The sequence below is a fragment of the Schistocerca americana genome, chromosome 4, assembly GCF_021461395.2.
Source record: "Schistocerca americana isolate TAMUIC-IGC-003095 chromosome 4, iqSchAmer2.1, whole genome shotgun sequence".
NCBI lineage: Eukaryota > Metazoa > Arthropoda > Insecta > Orthoptera > Acrididae > Schistocerca > Schistocerca americana.
Window position 1 is genome coordinate 532,009,266 of NC_060122.1, and position 18,720 is coordinate 532,027,985.

Sequence of the window (18,720 nt, forward strand, 5' to 3'; positions counted from 1 at the left end):
ACCCCATCGAAGTAGGAGAGTGTTTGATGTTCTGGAGGAGCGCTTTGAGGACCGTATTCTGGCTCTGGGGTATCCAGAGTCCACTGGCATGGGCCTCGATTGGCCACCATATTCTCCGAATCTGAACACATGCGTCTCCTTTTTGTGGGGCTGTATTAAAGACAAGATGTAAAGCAATAACCCCAAAACCATTTCTGGAAACAGCCATTGAGGAGGTCATCGATGTTCGGACACTGCAGCAGGTCATGCAGAACTTCGCTATTCGTCTGCGCCACATCATCGCGAATGATGGGAGGCATATCGAACATGTCAATACCTAAATCCCGAATGTCTGTAGTGATGTTTACAAGTTGAATAAAGTGTGTGCACGCCGTAGTTTGTAACTAATTTACTTTTTTTCCATACAGTTCAATAATTGTCTCCCTGTATGAACACGTAGGGGTCGTCTGCTGCGGTGCCCAATGTTCAACAACATGTGCTGATCGGTGTGCTCCGAAACATTTATGCGTGCACCAGAGATACCATGGATCGTCGCCTATCCGATTTTACTGAGCAGGCAAGCCTCCGAACTCCACGTTCTCTGTAGAGTCGTGGACGTTCAACCACTCATCTCGTAGTGTATTTTCACTGTCCTACCACTTTCCATAGATGCTTAAGACAGTAGCACGTGAACATTCAACCAGCTTCGCCATTTGAAGGATACTTGTTCACAGGCCTGAGGTAATATTCATTTGCCTTGTGTCAAAGTCGCTTACGTCAGTGGGTTTCCCCCCTTTACGGCCCATATCGCCGCTAGAATGATCCCTCATCCGCCTCGGCTCCGCTTACGTACTTTCCTTATCGTGTCACTTTCCCGCAATGCCACCAAGCGACATCTAACCTCGTGGTGGCCAGTGGTCATAATGTTTTGGCTTATCATTGGACGCTCAGGGTTGTGGAATATTTTTAAACTTTGGAAATAATTTATCATTAACGTACCGTCGTTTATTTTTGGACGTTGAAGAAGACGTTCGAACTACACTAATTATATTTTATAAGACCACAGTTTACTTATTACGAACTGACAAAAAAGTTTAGTTTACATTTTCTATTCCATTTTGGGGCTGTTGTGCATTATTACAAACTTAACTTTACAAGATTATTTGCTTTACATTTTTATTAAAGCTCGCATGAAAATCGCTTGCTCATAAACTCTCGCATCAAACGGTGTGTCGTGACATTTTACCATGTGGCGCAGACCTATGGAGGGTCTTGCAGAATATTGCTATATGGTTCTAATTTTTATAATGCGGTGCATTTTCCTTTGTTTGGGTGACAGCTCCTCTTTCAGGGCCTGGCCCAAAACATGTCGACGGGCTGCCACGTCATTCTCTGCCGGTCGGCGACATCATCATGGTCGTCGTCATCACTATCTTGAACAATTTCCAACCGCAGGCTGATTCAGTTTGGATCATAAGTCTCGCCATGTATTCCCGTTTTCCCATCATCCATCTATGCTCACTCTGGTCCAATTTTTCAACATATTCCTCAACACCTTTTAGCCAACTATCCCTTGGTCTTCCTTTTGGTCGTTTCCTTCGCATCTCTATTTCATGGCTCTTCTTGGGAATCCTCTTTTCGACGTAAAGCGGATGCAATATGGAGAGGCATGTGATTAGCACACTGCTCTGCCGGTCGTTTTGCCGACTTTCCAGACTTTGGAGCCATTGCTTCTAATTCCAGTAGCTACTTAGTTGGTATCACGAGGTTGGATGCACTCCGTCCCAGCCCTCCCACCCACGAAAAATTCTTAGTAGTACCGGGAATCGAATCCGGGTCGCACGCATGGCAGCCATATATGCTGACCATTCAGGTACGGTGGCGCTCTTTTGTATATGAGCTACAATAACAATCATTTTCGAGACTGTCTGCACAATTCTGCGCTTGCAACAGCGAGCAACTGCCAATTTTCTTTGCTTTTAAGTTGACTAGTTTGTGTACACATGGCGTAAGTCTAAAATTTTATTTCTGTTTTATGGTGGATAGACCAATCACAAACAATGATTTTTTTTCCTTGCTGTACTCGTGGAGCCGATTTAAGTCTAATGTGATGGGTTGGTGTTTTCAGGGTTACTCAGGTAATGGTCAGAAGTTCGAAGTTACCCAAACATATTATTTGGAACTAAAATAACTTATTAAAAATGAGTACCGCACACACATTTTTTTCTAACTTTAATATTTTATTCTGTGATTTATTTCGGTGGATAAACACGGTATTCATTCTTATTATGAAAACTGCACTTTATTCAGGCCCTTTACCATTATGTGTGACATACCATACAGTGGGCAGTAATAAATAGCGTAGTAGTGAACGTATTGAAACTATATATACACTGAAGAGCCAAAGAAAGTGGTACACCCCTCTAATATCGTGCAAGGCTCCCGCAAGCACACGGAAGTGCTGCAACACGACGTGGCATGGGCTCAACTAATGTCTGAGGTAGTGCTGGAGGGAATTGACACCATGAATCCTGCAGGGCTGTCCATAAATCCATAAGTGTATGACGGGTGGAGATCTCTTCTGAACAGCACGTTCCAAGGCATCCCAGATATGCTCAATATGTTCATGTCTGGGGAGTTTGGTGGCCAACGGAAGTTTTAAACTCAGAAGAGTGTTCGTGGAGCCACTCTGTAGCAATTGTGGACGTGTGGGGTGTCCCGAGTCCGTCGGAATGCACAATGGGCTAATGGGCACAATGGGCGAATGGATGTAGGTGAACACACAGGATGCTTTCGTACGTCTCACCTGTCCGAGTCGTATTTAGCCGTATCAGGGGTCCCATATCACTCCAACTGCACACGCTCCCCACCATTACAGAATCTCCATCAGCTTGAACAGCCCCCAGCTAACATACAGGGTCCATGGATTCATGAGGTTGTCTCCATACCCGTACACGTCCATCCACTCATACACTTTGAAACGAGACTCGTCCGACCAGGCAACATGTTTCCAGTCATCAACAGTCCATTGTCGTTGTTGACGGTCCCAGGCGAGCCGTTAAGCTTTGTATCGTGCAGTCATCAACGGTACGCGAGTGGGCCTTTGGCTCCGAAAGCTAATATCGATGATGTTTCGTTGAATGGTTCGCTCACTGACACTTGTTGATGGCCCAGCATTGAAATCTGCAGAAAGTTGCGAAATGGTTGGACTTCTGTGACGTTGAGCTATTATCTCCAGTCGTCGTTGGTCCCGTTTTTGCAGGACCTTTTTCCGACCGCAGCGATGTTGGAGATTTTAAGTTTTACCGGATTCCTGATATTCACGGTACACCCGTGAAATGGTCGTACGGGAAAATCCCCACTTCATCACTACCTCGGTGATGCTGTGTCCCATCGCTCGTGCGCCGACTATAACACCACGTTCAAACTCACTTAAATCTTGATAACCTGCAATTGCAGCAGCAGTAACCCATCTAACAACCGGCTGGCCGCTGTGACCGAGCGGTTCTAGGCACTTCAGTCCGGAACCGCGCTGCTGCTACGGTCGCAGGTTCGAATCTTGCCTCGGGCATGGATGTGTGTGATGTCCGTAGGTTTAAGTAGTTCTAAGTCTAGGAGACTGATGATGACCTCAGATGTTAAGTCCCATAGTGCTTAGAGCCATCTAACAACTGCGCCAACACATGTTGCCGACCGCAGCACCGTATTCTGCCTGTTTACATATCTCTGTATTTGAATATGTGTACCTATACCAGCGCTTCAGTGTTGTTTACTTACAATTATTTCTTGTACTCGTACATGACAAAGAGTTAAATATAGAAATTGGTGAATTGTGCACAGTTTAGAAGGCCGCCGGTGTGGCCGAGCTGTCCTAGGCGCTTCAGTGTGGAACCGCGCTACCGCTACGGTCGAGGGTTTGAATCCTGCCTCGGGCATGGATGTGTGTAATGTCCTTGGTTTAGTTAGATTTAAATAGTTCTAAGTTCTAGGGGACTGATGACCTTAGATGTTAAGTCCCATAGTGCTCAGAGCCATTTGAACCATTTGAACGGTTTGGAAACTAAATTTGTCTTTTAAAAGTGTATTTAATTAGGTTGGGCCCAATTTGAAGTATCGGACATTACGAGACATTTGTCAGGATGTTACCACAAGATGCACAGCGATGTTCAGTACATTGTTTTTCGACAATGTGGTTCACTCCGTCATTACGGACTTCATGAGATACCAGCTTCAGTCTTCTAGGGGTTACAGCATTTCCTGTTCCTCTCTTTTGAGCTGTCAATGATGCCAGTTTTATTCCTCGGATGTGTGTGCGTTAGCAGCTTCTGGTATGTTTGCGCTAATACTCACCTGCGTATTATCATTCATCCTCAGAAGCGTTTCTCTATGCCGACGTTTGTACTGTATGAAGGAACCCCCTTTGAGTTTTGACAAGGTTTCTGGGTGGCGAATTTGTTGTGCAGTCTTGCCTCGTTGTATCGATAACAAATAAATTATACTCCAACATAGAAAGCAAAATAGGCAAAGAATTGAAATAGTTGTGAATAAAAATGTAGCTTCCTGCTGGAACAAAATTTAGGCATCGGTTTCCAGTGCGTATATGCTAAGCATATTGCATTCACTCGTATCACCTTTTTCTGTTAAGAATGAGAGCTTTACTATACCCATTAGTCTCCGCAAGACACCAAAACTTAAAACCAAATATGATACATTTGCCTCTAAGAAACTGCTTCATCGAATTCCGCGTATAGTGTGGTTTCATGGCTTCGTCCAAAGAGAAAGTGAATCGCATAGGCTGAGAAAGTTCCTTGGACTTCTTGACTTCTAAACCCTTTTATCTACCATTCTATCCGTTTGTGGCGACTTTGAATAAAGTTCTGTTACATTTGGCCCAATACAAAAGTTCGATTGAAATCGGTCTGCCGCAGTCACTCGGTATTGTTTCAGATGCTATAGCAATTTGTTTCAAATACTAGGGCATCAAGATACCTGGAAAATATGTCCGGAAATCCGAACAACTAACGTACTATCCTGTTGCGATAGTACTGGCCACATTACCTCCCCAGATAGGGAAAAGTGATCACATGTAAGCCTTCAGAAAAAATCATGTAGTTCCTATGTTTTTTTTTTCTTTTTTCTTTTTCTCTTAAAAATAGTAGTTGTGAACTCCTGTAATAGGTAGATTCTAAATGTATAAGGGGCACGTTTCTATGAATAACCTTTGGTGAAAATTTATTTCCCCGTAGAGTGGCCACTTTACCCCAGAATCCCAAAGTAAGTGTATAATTCTCCTACTGACAGTTCAGATTTTATATGGCCTATCATTGCAGAATGCTTAGCACTTTCCTTACAAATGCGAGTTTTTACGTCATTAAAAAAATTCTTACCAGATGAATTCGTTCTGAGTTCAGCTTTTTGAGCTAGCAAGCCCCTAGGTAATTAGAAGAAATTTATTCCTTCACCTTCTTCATTGTTAGCATCATCCCTGTCACTGTCGTGTCCGTCTGCTGGAGGAACCATAACCACTTCATCATTGGCATCAATTTCTTGACGTACATTAGCATTCTCTTCCTCTTCCACCTCTGCTAGCCATTTCAAGGTTTTTTCTGCATTATCCCTATAAAAATACAAAAAACCTCCTACAATTTCCCATCGTATGATGTATATTAATTTTTTTCTTAGTTTTGAAACAAATTAAATTGAATTTAACTGTAAAAACTTAAATCAGTTTTATTGTCAGTCAGTTACCATATAATTACAAATAAAACTGACTTATTTGTCTAAAACTTAAGAGTAATTGATTATTTTCATTATTTACATCCATGCCATGATTTCATCATTAAGCAGATCTTACACAATTAGCTGTCTCTCAGTTATAAAACTAACACCAACAAAACTCGTTGTTGTCAACTCACTCATAAAAGATTCGAAAAATAACAAAATCTGTTTTCATGATATACAATTTTAAAAATAGATTTATTCTCCTTATGATCAATGATACGATGGATTTTAGTGGGTTAATAGGGTTGTAGAGGGAGAGACCATGGGGATGAACACAGTAATCAGATGGACATAGGGCAGTAAGTATCCGGAGGATTGTTCAGGATAGATTAGCGTGAAGAGTATCAAATCAGTCTTCGATTGAGGACAACAGAGGCCCCACAGTTCGTCAGTTTCATGGATTCCCCTCGATTTTAAACAGCTAAATTTTAAAAAGTTTTCTCGAGTGCCATTATTGTAGGAACCAACCGAGTATTCGCCTAGCATGAGTTACAGAAACCACAGAACGTGATGGACGATCAGGGTACATGAACTCCATCCATCCCCAATACGACCCTGCTTTATCCACGAGCAGTCAGCTTTCAGTCTGTTATGTTGCTCTGTGTATGACAATACTGGATTAATTTTCATCTACGAGATGCGAACAGTTCCACTAGCATTTTACAGAGACATGGTATAACATTACAAGATTTTCACGTGGTTCGTGGCCCCAGAAACATCTTACTTTGACACTGGTGCTGTAACATTTGAAGCATATTTTACCAAAAGTTGTGTACATTTCTGAATGCGTTAGATTTCATCATATTAAAAACATTCACGTACGAGTAGTCTAGGCAGCGTGTGAACTGCAAATGCTACACTCTAGCTACAGCGTTGCAACTGTCTTGAAGGAGTAAATGGTTACGCATAATGCAGCGCGCTAGTATAACGATGACTGAATTTAGAGCGTCTGACTCTGGGGGGGGGGGGGGGGGGGGGGTAATTGTAATTATTCTGTCGTTGGTTGTAACTTCACTAACAACAAATTTCCTCCTGAAACGAAGTTGTTCTCAAGTCGAAATGAAAAGCAACACGCAACTAGATCATCGGTCGTCAAACTGCGGCCCTCGAGCCGCATGCAGCCCGAATCACGTATTTGGAAGGCCGGCGGTTCTCAGCCGTATTTTAGAGTAATTTATATCTAACAACTAACAGCCGATTCCTAAAACATCAAGAGCTACTTGACAGTGTTGGTTTCCTACTCTCTAACAAATTTGTCTACAGAACAGTAATATTTTAAGATGAGCTTAATTTTAATTGACGTTGCTGAATTCGACCATGAAGCTGCTCGCTTACCTCAGGGACAAGGGGGTAAGCAGCCTATGCGGGATTAGAAGATGTGAGAGGAAAAACGCTTTTTTGTTTGCCAACAGTACTGACAACTCACGGGCGTGCGTGACTCGTAATGACGACCAGCTGCTGTGGTATAAATTTTGAACGGAAGAAACATGGACTCCTAAAGGCTCGTTATAGACACGGTCACGTTCAAATGCGGTACACATTTGTAGTAGGAATGTGAAATTAAATTACAACACAATGTGTAGAGGAAACGTGACGGTGAAAACATTTAGTGAACATTTGTGATCGTGTCCCGTGTTGGACAACACATTTGTGTAGAAGTACAATTAGTGTTATTAATCAATTAGTCATCCGCTCACACAGACAACACAACACTTCGTCAGGCCATCGTCGCCACTTTGAGGTTGCTAAGGTTCAAATGGCTCTGAGCACTATGGGACTTAACTTCTGAGGTCATCAGTCCCCTAGAACTTAGAACTACTTAAACCTAACTAACCTAAGGATATTACACACATCCATGCCCGAGGCAGGATTCGCGGTTCCAGACTGTAGCGCCTTGAACCGCTCGGCCACTCTGGCCGGCAGGTTGCTAAGGGTTGCAGCACTCTGAAACAAGGAATACTCGACACGAAATGTTGCGAACGGCGCCGACATTTAACGATTAGTATTTGGGGACCGGCGGCCAACGCAACGCGCCCTTGCTACAAGTAGACTATCGGGGGCTCGTAACATAAGAATTTATGTAGGTTACCGATTAACAATAAGATCGATACGTATGCGGCCTGATGTAACAATGACAGTATTGGCTAGCAAAAAATTTGGATGACCACTGAACGAGACGAAAATCTTGGATCGTGGCATTGAAGACAGCTAATGGTAAACAATGGACTCCAGTAAAACGTTCACGCGTTTGTAGTAGTGGTTTCGTCCATGGTGTGCTCACAAGAGAACTTGATAGTCCATGATATGTACCAAGATTACACACATCACCTAAATATCCTGGCTGGAGGTTTGCAACAGATGATATTACTGCAAGATACATTAGAAGGACCTGCAGAGAACTAAAAGCCTGTACATGTGTGAATCAAAAACATCCCAAGCAAGCACTCAGGGGGAGCATAGTTTGGTACGTAACTGTTAGAAGTTCAAACAAATGCTCAGTTGCAACGGGTGGTGCATGGTCGAGTGTTGAGTAAAGATGGTTGTGGCGTTCAAGGTTACATGTCTATAAAAATAATGAAGGAAACCTTACTGCCACAGGTCGCGTAAAATTAAGTGCTTTTTACATTCATTGTTACCTTGTGCTCACCCAAATTGAACATTAAGCAGAGAGAATATTCTTCTCTTTTTAACGAAAGTGGTATCAGAAATTAGACTGCCTTGCACTGTTCTTTAATTGCCATAGGACAACAGTATCGGGTGGTTTCATATTTATTCTGGGGGACATGAGAGAAGCCTCCACGAAAGGTGTGTCCTGACAACTAAGCCTTACACATCCGGGCGTCCTCTGGGCGTGTAGGTATACCTAGACGGCTGATTCTCTCACACCAGAAGCAAACAAACATGCGAGTAAATAAACGGTCCTTATCAGAGCCAACTTTAACTATCATATCTATAAATATTGAAGGCATATCATCAGCCAAAGAACATCTGTTATCCAACCTATGCCGTGACAAAAAATGCGACGTCCTGTGTATACAAGAGACGCATAGAGATGAGCGACAGAGACGATCAAAAATACCGGGCATGAAACTAGCTGCAAAATAACATCGAAGTCATCTCAGTGGAGCTGAGTAACTGCGTGGTTACCTCTGTGTATAAGCCCCCTTCGGCTGCATTTTCCTTCACACCACCCAGGAACTTCCATAACAGCAAGACGTCTGTAGTAATCGGTGACTAACAGCCATAGTCATTTGTGGGGATACTCTGAAGATGACGAAAATGGGGAGGCAGTCCTCTCCTGGGCTGAATCCAGCAAGCTACCCCCTTCCTTCAGCAGTGGCAGGTGGCAACGTGGATTTAACCCTGACCTCCTCTTTGTGAGTGAAGACATCACACAGCTTTGCTCCAAATCAGTGTGCTCGCCCATACCAAAGACGCAACACAGGCCACTACTGTGTCAAGTTCTTCCAGCAATAAGGCCACAGGAGGTGAATTTCAAACGGAGATACAATTTCAAGAAAGCTGATTGGAAAAAATTTGCTAAGATGCTGGACAAGGAGATTAAGTCTGTGCGACCTATTCCTGAAGAGTATGACAGCTTTGTTCAAACTGTCAACCATTTCTCCCGGGCATCAATTCCACGAGGGTGTAGGACAATGTATCTGCAGGGTGTGACACCTGAAACAGCTGCTCTGCTGGATGGATACTATCGACTATATGAAGAAAACCTTTATAGCGAGGAGACTTATCTGGCTGCGCAAAATACTCTCTCCTCAATCTCCGAGGCGAAGAGAGAACAGTGGATTAAACTGATGACAGAATGTGAGATGAGTAGAAGTAGTCGAAAGGCCTGGAGATCGTTACGACACCTTAACAATGATCCCTCCCAACCCAATATGCATACAAATGTGAAGGCAGACCAGATCGCACACCAGCTTTTGAAAAATGGTAAACCTGACCATACCAGTAAAATCGGGAGACGAACCCTGGAAAGGGAGCCCGAACAAGAGGGAAACACTCTGTCTCGACCATTCAGTTTGAATGAGCTCGACTCAGCTCTAAATAAGTGCAAAGTCGGAAAAGCAGCAGGGGTAGATGACATAAGAAGTGAACAGATCAAGAACTTTGGTCCAGGCGCAAGGTGCTGGCTACTCGAGCTAATGAATAATTGTGTCAAGAGCGGCAAGATACCAAAATCTTGGCGGAAAGCAAAAATTATAGCTATACATAAACCAGGGAAAGACCGGGATGACCCCAAAAGCTATAGGCCAATCTCCCTCCTATGCCACCTGTATAAGGTATTGGAAAGGTTGATCCTCCAAAGAATTACGTATATGATAGAACCATTACTGATCCCTCAACAGGCAGGATTCAGACAAGGGAAGAGCTGCACAGCACAGGTGTTGAATTTGACACAGCATATAGAGGACGGCTTCCAAAGGCGGCAGTTAACAGGAGCGGTGTTTATAGATCTTTCAGCCGTCTACGACACTGTCAACCACAGACTCTTGTTGCTGAAGCTATACAACCTCACCAAGGACTACAAACTAACCTGTCTAATTAGAAATCTTCTGCAGAACCGAAGATATTTTGTGGAATATCAAGGACAAAGAAGCAGATGGAGGCAGCAGAAAAATGGGTTGCCATAGGGCAGTGTACTGGCACCCACCCTCTTCAGTATATACACTAATGACCAGCCGTTACCAGAAGGAACACAAAGCTTCATATATGCAGATGACCGAGCAATCACAGCACAAGATCACAGCTTTGAGAGGGTGGAGCGGAAGCTAACTGATGCTCTGAAAGAATTAACTGCCTATTACAGGGACAATCAGTTGAAACCAAATCCTTCTAAGACCCAGACCTGTGCTTTCCACCTCCGAAACAGACAGGCTAGTAGAACCTGGCAGATAGATTGGGAAGGAACCCCTTTAGAACACTGCAAGACTCCAAAATACCTCGGAGTCACTCTGGACCGTGCTCTTACATATAAGGAACACTGCTTAAAAACAAAGCAAAAAGTGGCTGCCAGGAACAATGTGGTTAGGAAGCTGACTGGAACAACATGGGGAGCACAGCCAGACACAGTGCGCACATCCGCATTAGCCCTCTACTACTCTGCAGCTGAGTACGCTTGCCCAGTATGGTGCAGATCTACACATATAAAGAAAGTTGATGTTGCTCTGAATGAGACATGTCGTATCACTACGGGTTGTCTAAGAGCCACACCTGTGGAAAAACTGTACTGCTTATCCGGCATAGCCCCCCGGACATCCGAAGAGATACAGCAGCACGGAGTGAAATGAAGAAGGCATTAACATCCGAAGCCCACCCACTACATGGCCACCAACCGGCACAGCAAAGACTTGTGTCTAGAAAGAGCTTCCTTCACAGTACAGAACCACTCGCTGACACTCCACATCAACACCGGGAGAAGAGATGGCAGGTCAGATGCCAGCATCTGGAGGAGTAACTGATCCCGCAAGAAGTTCTTCCCCCAGGCCACACAGAGAAATGGTCCACATGGAAATCACTCAACCGCCTGTGTTCTTCTGTCACAAGATCCAAGAGTAGTCTGGAGAGGTGGGGCTTCCAGGTGGACTCTCTCCAGTGTGACTGCGGAGCTGCCGTGCAGACATCAACACATTTACTACAATGCACATTACCTCCAACTTTGTGCACCATGGAGGACTTCGTAAACGCTACACAAAGTGCACTGGACGTTGCAAATTTTTGGGCATCCACTGTATAGATTAAAATTACCTTAAGTTTGACAACACAGTCTGTGTCTAATCGTTTATTTCATTCTTGACTAGTTTTATTTATAAACCATAATGTATGTAGTAATGTATCTAATATTGTTTTTAGTTTGCTTCTGACACGATAAATAAATAAATATTTATTCTGTACCATTTGTCTGAAAAAAATTAAGGAGTGGATATTTTGGCCCCAAAAATCTACGATACACAGCACTATGACATTCATTTTAACAATATTTAGAAAATTATACGTGCGTAACGGACTGCAGTTAAATTAATTTTGAGAGGCCCACAACTGTGCGACAACGCATCTAAATGTGCTCTGCTGCGGGAAGACTTTATCAGTGAATTTCCTTGTTGCTATCACATCATCATGATCTGCATGTTCATTTAAAAATGTTAAGGTGGCACGATCGCTGATTGTTGTATAACCGTTAATTGTGGTGTTCTGTATTATAATGAACAACGCAGCCATATGTTGACAGCGCCCTAACAGTCCTGCTTTACACTCATTTACCTTCGATCACGTTCCTTTCACAGCCTGCTGCACATATCGCTTATTATACTTATAGCATTCTCATAATACTCTAATAAACGTATTTATGCAGCGTAAATTAATTTTAACCGCTCAAGGTTGCTGATTAGCACTAGATTCCCTTAAACTCTTGTTGGACACCTACAAAACTTTCTTAGCTTCAAAAACATAGTGGCTGTTTTGAAGGCCTACGATTCTCTTTATGGTGGAAGATCTAAAATAAAAGAGTTGTATTTTGGATTCTGAAAACCAGCGTAAATTGGACATAAAGTATCGGACGCCGTACCCAACACATGCACCGGAATACACCTGTGAGCTGACCTCGCGTCCTTCTCATTTATGTTAAGTTTTCCACCTTTTTTTTTCTTTGGTCGTTGCGGACGTCACACGACATCCGTTCAAGTTCGTTTGTTGATCCTTCCACTCAGTTTTTTTTATTACGGAGGCCAACAGCTCTCTGACCGAACAACCACTCGTGATGCTAGAGGCGCTCGCACTCCCAAGTGCATGCGCGCGCGCGCGCCCTCTATTTGAAAGTTACTGGGGAAATACACAGACCAAGCGCCTATTAAGTCATGGTCGTTGTTAATGATCTGATCATCATATGAACGCATGTTTCCTATTCACCAACGAAACAGCAATGCATCGAAAGTTAAAAATATACCGAATCATCCGGTCTTCTTTGGTCCATTAGGTTTTGGATGCCATGTAAAAATCACAGTAGGGTTTTGCACAATGAGAGACCATTCTAATATCGTGAGAAGACCCTGCTGTAATTTGTCTTTACGTAGATGTTATACAATTGTGAAACATAAACAGCAGATGCTGTTGTACTGTTGTCGTAAGCACTAAGCCATTGATTTTGTCTGAACTCTGGAACCGGGGATTATTTCGTCCTTAATGGATCCAAGGTAAATTTTGATTAAACTTAAGTTAGATACAAATTCCGTATAGTGTGACAAGCATTCTTTCGAATTCCGTGGCCATAGAGTTTTTAGCGATCCAATTTATTTTTTTACGTCATTTCCATTTTTGTCCATAATTTACAGCCATCGATATTTAGCGATGGAGAATTGGGATAATGATCTTTCGTTCCTCAGTAACGTTCGATGACAGCCCCAGTTTTGAGAGTATCTTACAGATCACTTTTCTTACATTCAGCGTTTCTGCCGAATGTAAAGAAACATCCATCATTTGGGCATTAATCGGACCAACGATGGAAAATGCTAGGGATATATTTGAATATTAATTGTGAGAAATAGAACAAAATGTTTTCCTCTTCTGCATCACTCGTGTAATGTCTATTGGCTTGTGGGTAAACGTGTCAGATTGAGATTTTAGCTGATGGTAGCCCACAAGCCTCCGTGGCGCAATCGGCTAGCGCGTTCGGCTGTTAACCGAAAGGTTGGTGGTTCGAGCCCACCCGGGGGCGGATATTTTGAGCCTGTCAAATGTTCATTTGTGTTACAAATGCGTTCTGTTATTTTAATTAGTGTAGGTTTTGAACATGTCGACGTAGTAATTAAACCTGAACTTGAAAAAGTTTCAACTCTTTTCCACTTTCTGGTTTCATTTCACTAGTTATTTTTTTTATTGAGGCAGTAATCATCAAAAGATATTTATTTACAATCATCTTATAAATGAACTAATTTAGGTGACCTTGATTGTATTCATAAAAGCAAGGCTATCATTTATCATTGACAGTAACTAATTGGTAGAGAAATGATTTATTTGGACGCGTGAAGATGAATACACGTTATAAAATGTAAAAAAAATGATACTGACTTTGTAAGAAACCATTTCACTTAGAAAAGAGACAAATGAAATCGACAATAACAAACATGCGAGGCAAAATGAAACGGACGTTTTAGGAATATAGAATTGTAAATGGATGGTGTACAATTTACAAATAATGTGTTTCTTAAATGTGGTAAAGAAACATTAATTCAGATAGTTTCAAAAAGCGGTAGTTCACAAATATATTGTCTAAAAACGATCCATGACTTACAGAAATATTATTTTAATAAAATAATTTAGAACAACATAAAATGAAAGAAAGAAATAAACTGATATAACAGGTGTTGCACAATCAGATTCCAGGCATTTGCAGAAGCAGTATGGTATATGGGAAGACAGGCATTCAGCATGTGGAATAAATGTTAAGCAACAGAATAAGATGTTCAGCCCTGCATCTCAGCTTTGGAACTTTGAAAGCTGAGATTCACTGTTCAGTGACTTGATTGTGGGCATAATGTTGTTCAACACTTCTCAACTATGTTTTTAAAAATTATATTCAACCAATCAGTTTCTGTTAGCATATTAAAACTACGAGAGTATTGCATAAGCTTTGTTGGCACCTTTTGTTTGTAGTTAAAATGGTAATTTGTAATCAGTCCCCTTAGTCACCAATGTTCTATTATTATTATTATTATTATTATTATTATTATTTAAAAGTATTCCAAGACAAAAGAGCTCATTCACACAGTGTAAATTTTTATTGTAGGTGAGGAAAGCTTACAGAGGATTATACTGCATGCAGGAACTGGCTGCTGTCCCTTGTATTACTGTTCAATTGTACATTAAGTCACCAGAGGAAGTCACAGCAAAAGAAAAGTGTAGAGATGTGCATTCAGAGTGAGATAAAAATGAAAGAAACACAAATGAAAGTAATTGTAGGAAGGATGTACTTGTCAGACTGGTATTGGAAGATATTTTGTGGATATGCAATTAAGCCATGAAATAGGCGGCTTACAAAACAGATGCTTGGGTGATTCCTGTGTAATGCCCATCAGTCTGGGACATTTAGGGGGTACAAGAAAATCCAAAAGACAGTGCCATGTTTCACTATGAAAATATATTGTGGAGATACTCATCCAACTCCAGTGTCTGAAGTTACAAGATAGACATTTACAGTTAAAATTATGAAAAGGTGCTTCCCAAGAAGAACTGTGTGACATATTCTGTCGTCCTATACATATCTTATGAAATGACCATAACAGTAACATCAGATAAATTCAAACCTAGGTGGAGGTTTACTGATAGTTGTTTGTCCCGCCCACAGTTCACAAATGAAATAGGAAGGGAGGGAGATGGTAGATATACCCGAAGTACCCTCTGCCAAACGTTATTATGTGACTTACAGAGTGTGGATGTAGATTTTTGGTAACCGAAATGGAAGGTAAATCTGAATTAATCACACTTTTAGTAATGACAAATTGCAAATGATTGTCATCTTATCTTCACTAAAGGCACTATTTTGTTGCTAAAATCACTGTTTGCCTCTCACTATTTGCACTCTGTGTTTGTAACTATCAAAATCCATCCACTGATTACTTGCTTGACATAGTTTGCTGTCAACTGTCTGTCCACTTTATCAACATCACTTTGTCATTGTTAGTGTTTATCCTTAGCTCATGGTTAGTTGGTGCACCAGATAAAGATTTTTAACATGTTTGACTGAAAGCTTCATATGTAATTTTCACTTAAACTCAATATTTTTTTTTCTAATGCTTGATCTATCACAGTTAAAATGTTTTCAAAAGCTGTGCCATAGAACAAAGATACTATTCGATGTAATGACACTGTCTTTTAAAGAATTTACTGTATGTATAATCTCTTGCATTACAGATATTTTTCTACTGAAAGGTTCATTTTCTAGTATGTCAACAGCATTGATTTTCTGAAGTTTCTTTATTCATACCTGTACCAAGTATTTAATGTGAGAATACAATAGCGTGCGTGAATTTTAAGGAACAATTCGTTTACTTGTTGCAGGTTGTGAGCAGTTAAAACAAGAAGCTGAGAGACATTCCCGAATGTTGCAAGAACCTGTAAGAATCCCTAAATGCACCCACAGTGGTGAATTTGAGCCTGTCCAGTGTAATTCCAATAGCTGCTGGTGTGTAGATGAAGCAGGTCTTGAATTAGCTGGAACACGAGCTCAGAGTCATGAGCTCATCAACTGCTCAGGTATAACAATGTATCTTACTTTACTTCTTATCATCAGTTTTATTTTATTTCACATGTTGTTGATTGGAATCATGTACAAGGATTTAAATGATTGTGTGAGATACACTTTAAATTTTTTTATCATCATTTACTTGTCATCCACAAGACTGGAGGCTATTACATACTGCTTCACCCCATGGTAAACTATAAAATTGGATACAGTTATAAGTTTCTAAATGAAGATATCTCATTTGAAAATAGCTGCATAAAATGTAAAGAATGTAACCTGCTAATCACCAGCATATACTTTATTCCTAGATATCAGAGTTGCTCAGTGTTCCTTAGTAAATATGAATCATTGTTACACATTTTCAAAATAGAGAAAACAGTGTACAACATAGATGTAAAAGCTTATGAAAAATTTGTTTCACATTTAAAGAACCTAGTAGCTACAAATCTATTAAATCTAAATTTTAAAATTACATAAGGGTAGAGTAGTTGACCAGTATTCACTTTCAGGGGGCAAATTTCCATTACTGCTGCCAGATATATTTAAAAAGATAGCTTTTGGTCCTTCCTCAGGGAGGAAAGAGTAATATATTAGGGAAGGCTGCAAAGAAGGGGCTCCCAGGATGAGATGACTGATTTGGTGTTGTGATTAAAAGTGTGTATTGACAGTCCTGGAATTTCACCTCCTAAAGATAAGGATTACGCCAACTATTCTGCCTCTTTGTTAGTTTTACAGTTTTCTTAAGAAAATTTTCATTTTGATACCATTAATTTTAATTTTGACCAATTATGAGAAAAATGGCATTCGCTACATGTGTAGATAATATTGTTAAGTAACTGTAATTATAGAGTAACAAAAGTATTGATTCTAAATGTGGTAGTATCAAGTAATGAAGCTTTTTAATATGGTTTCCAAGATTAAATACAGGCTGCACAAGCAAAAATGTGGGAACTTTAGTCTAGAAAATGTGAATGTATTTCATAAAAATAACTGAGACTCATCAGGTGTTCAGTCAGTGATCACACTTCAGCAGATATAAACTAAAATAATTTCAGAACTGAGATCATGGATATATTTAACAATTGCTTTCTCATATAACAATACTTGGTGATTGTCAACAAGTCTCGCAAGTCAAATAATGATTAACAAAAGCAATTAAGAGTGTCTAACATCAAGATGAGGAAACAGCATATAAAATGAAATGACATAGACTTTTAAGTTTTCCCTGTTTACAATGCTGATATTTTGAAATTCATATTGTCACTAAAAATTTAAACTCTGTAGACTGGAATGAAATTCCCATTAAAACAGTTAAAAAATATGTCATAATATTGCACACCATTCTCTCTCATAATCAACCAAACTTTTGATGAAGAATGTTCCACTATAAGATGCGAAAGTATGGCTAGTTCATAAAAATGGTAAGCAAGCCAATATGGAGAACTGTAGACCTAACTCAATGTTACCTATTTTCTCAGATATACAGTGTGTCTCCACTAAGAGGCATCAGGTAAATTTTCTCTATGTTTTGGGGGACATTCAAAATTTCATTTTTGCACAGTGTAGATGGAGTCAGCCCAAGACAGAAAGTGTCATTGGAAGTGTCTTTTTTTTCCAATTACAAACAAATTATTTCTAAAGTGAGATTTTACATTCCAATTCGGTAGAGTAGTCCCAAATTAGTCTAGCGAAATATTTGTTTTATTGGTATGCATTAACAGGGAGAGTAAAACACAAAGAATAAACAGTACGCCAGTTGTGAATGAGTAGCACTGCCCTTCGGCAGTAGCAGACATTGTGGGGCAAGGTAGTACACAAATTACTCCTTGGGGTTCTTGTTTTTCTTCTTGTTGTATGGCCCCAGTTAGACTGATAAAGTGAATTTTGCATTAGAATAGTCTGGGGCCTGTCTATCAAATGGGGATGTAAAATCTCACCTTAACAATGATTTTGTTTGTTTGCTTGTTTGTAATGGAAAACAAACCAATGCTTTCCATTGACACGGGGCATTGCATGAAGTATATGATGAGCAGTATTTGTGTGTGTTCCACACAGTGCTAAAACAAAATTACAGATATCTGCCAAAAATGTACCTGATGTGTCTTCAGAGAAACAACCAGTATATAAGAGCTAATAAAATATTATAATTCATCACACTTAATTACCGTGTGTAATTGCTAAAGTTTCAGGGCAGCCTGCAGTGCAACTTATGCTGATATCTAATTGGCCACAAAAATAAGCAGAGCAAACAGTAAGCAAAGAGCGCTTGTACACAGCATGGCAATAAATTCATCTCTGAGTGGAAAAACATGTGTAAGGTGAACCCCAAGGTTCAGTACTGTAACATAACAAACCAGTTTTAAAAAATCTATTATTTTGAGAAGTGTTAATGCTTGTAAAAAGTCCAATAAACATTGTTCTGGAAACATATTCTTTGTGAGAGCTGAACACAAGGAACTGTGCATTTTATGAAGTACAGCAAGTATTCATGAACTACCACTGAGATAAGAGGATGACTCCCATCTCATGAGTGCAGAATGATTACCTTTTGGAGTGCTAGAGAACCTATATCCACATCAGATGCTGGAAAAGATTGTCAGACAGCCCATCACATGTAGATATTTTTGAGCATAGGGGACGTGGTCTCACAGGTTACTTTCACTTGCTGAACCGTAGCAGAAAGTCATATCTGCCACACCATTTGTGGA

General features: G+C 40.6%; 1 protein-coding gene and 1 non-coding gene across 3 annotated transcripts in view; both read left to right on the forward strand.

Moving 5' to 3' along the window:
- LOC124612716 (balbiani ring protein 3-like) overlaps positions 1–18,720 on the forward strand; it is a 249,852-nt gene that overhangs the window by 118,225 nt on the left and 112,907 nt on the right. The window contains exons 1-2 of one of the 2 annotated variants that reach the window (XM_047141073.1): positions 12,813–12,965; positions 15,829–16,023. In XM_047141073.1, coding sequence (XP_046997029.1) covers positions 15,870–16,023 — 154 coding nt within the window. In that variant the 5' untranslated portion in view covers positions 12,813–12,965; positions 15,829–15,869. Of the gene's footprint in view, positions 1–12,812; positions 12,966–15,828; positions 16,024–18,720 lie in introns of those variants that run through there. The other variant, XM_047141072.1, reaches the window with a different exon arrangement.
- On the forward strand, positions 13,413–13,486 carry Trnan-guu. Its single transcript has one exon. It is a non-coding gene; the product is annotated as a tRNA-Asn (tRNA).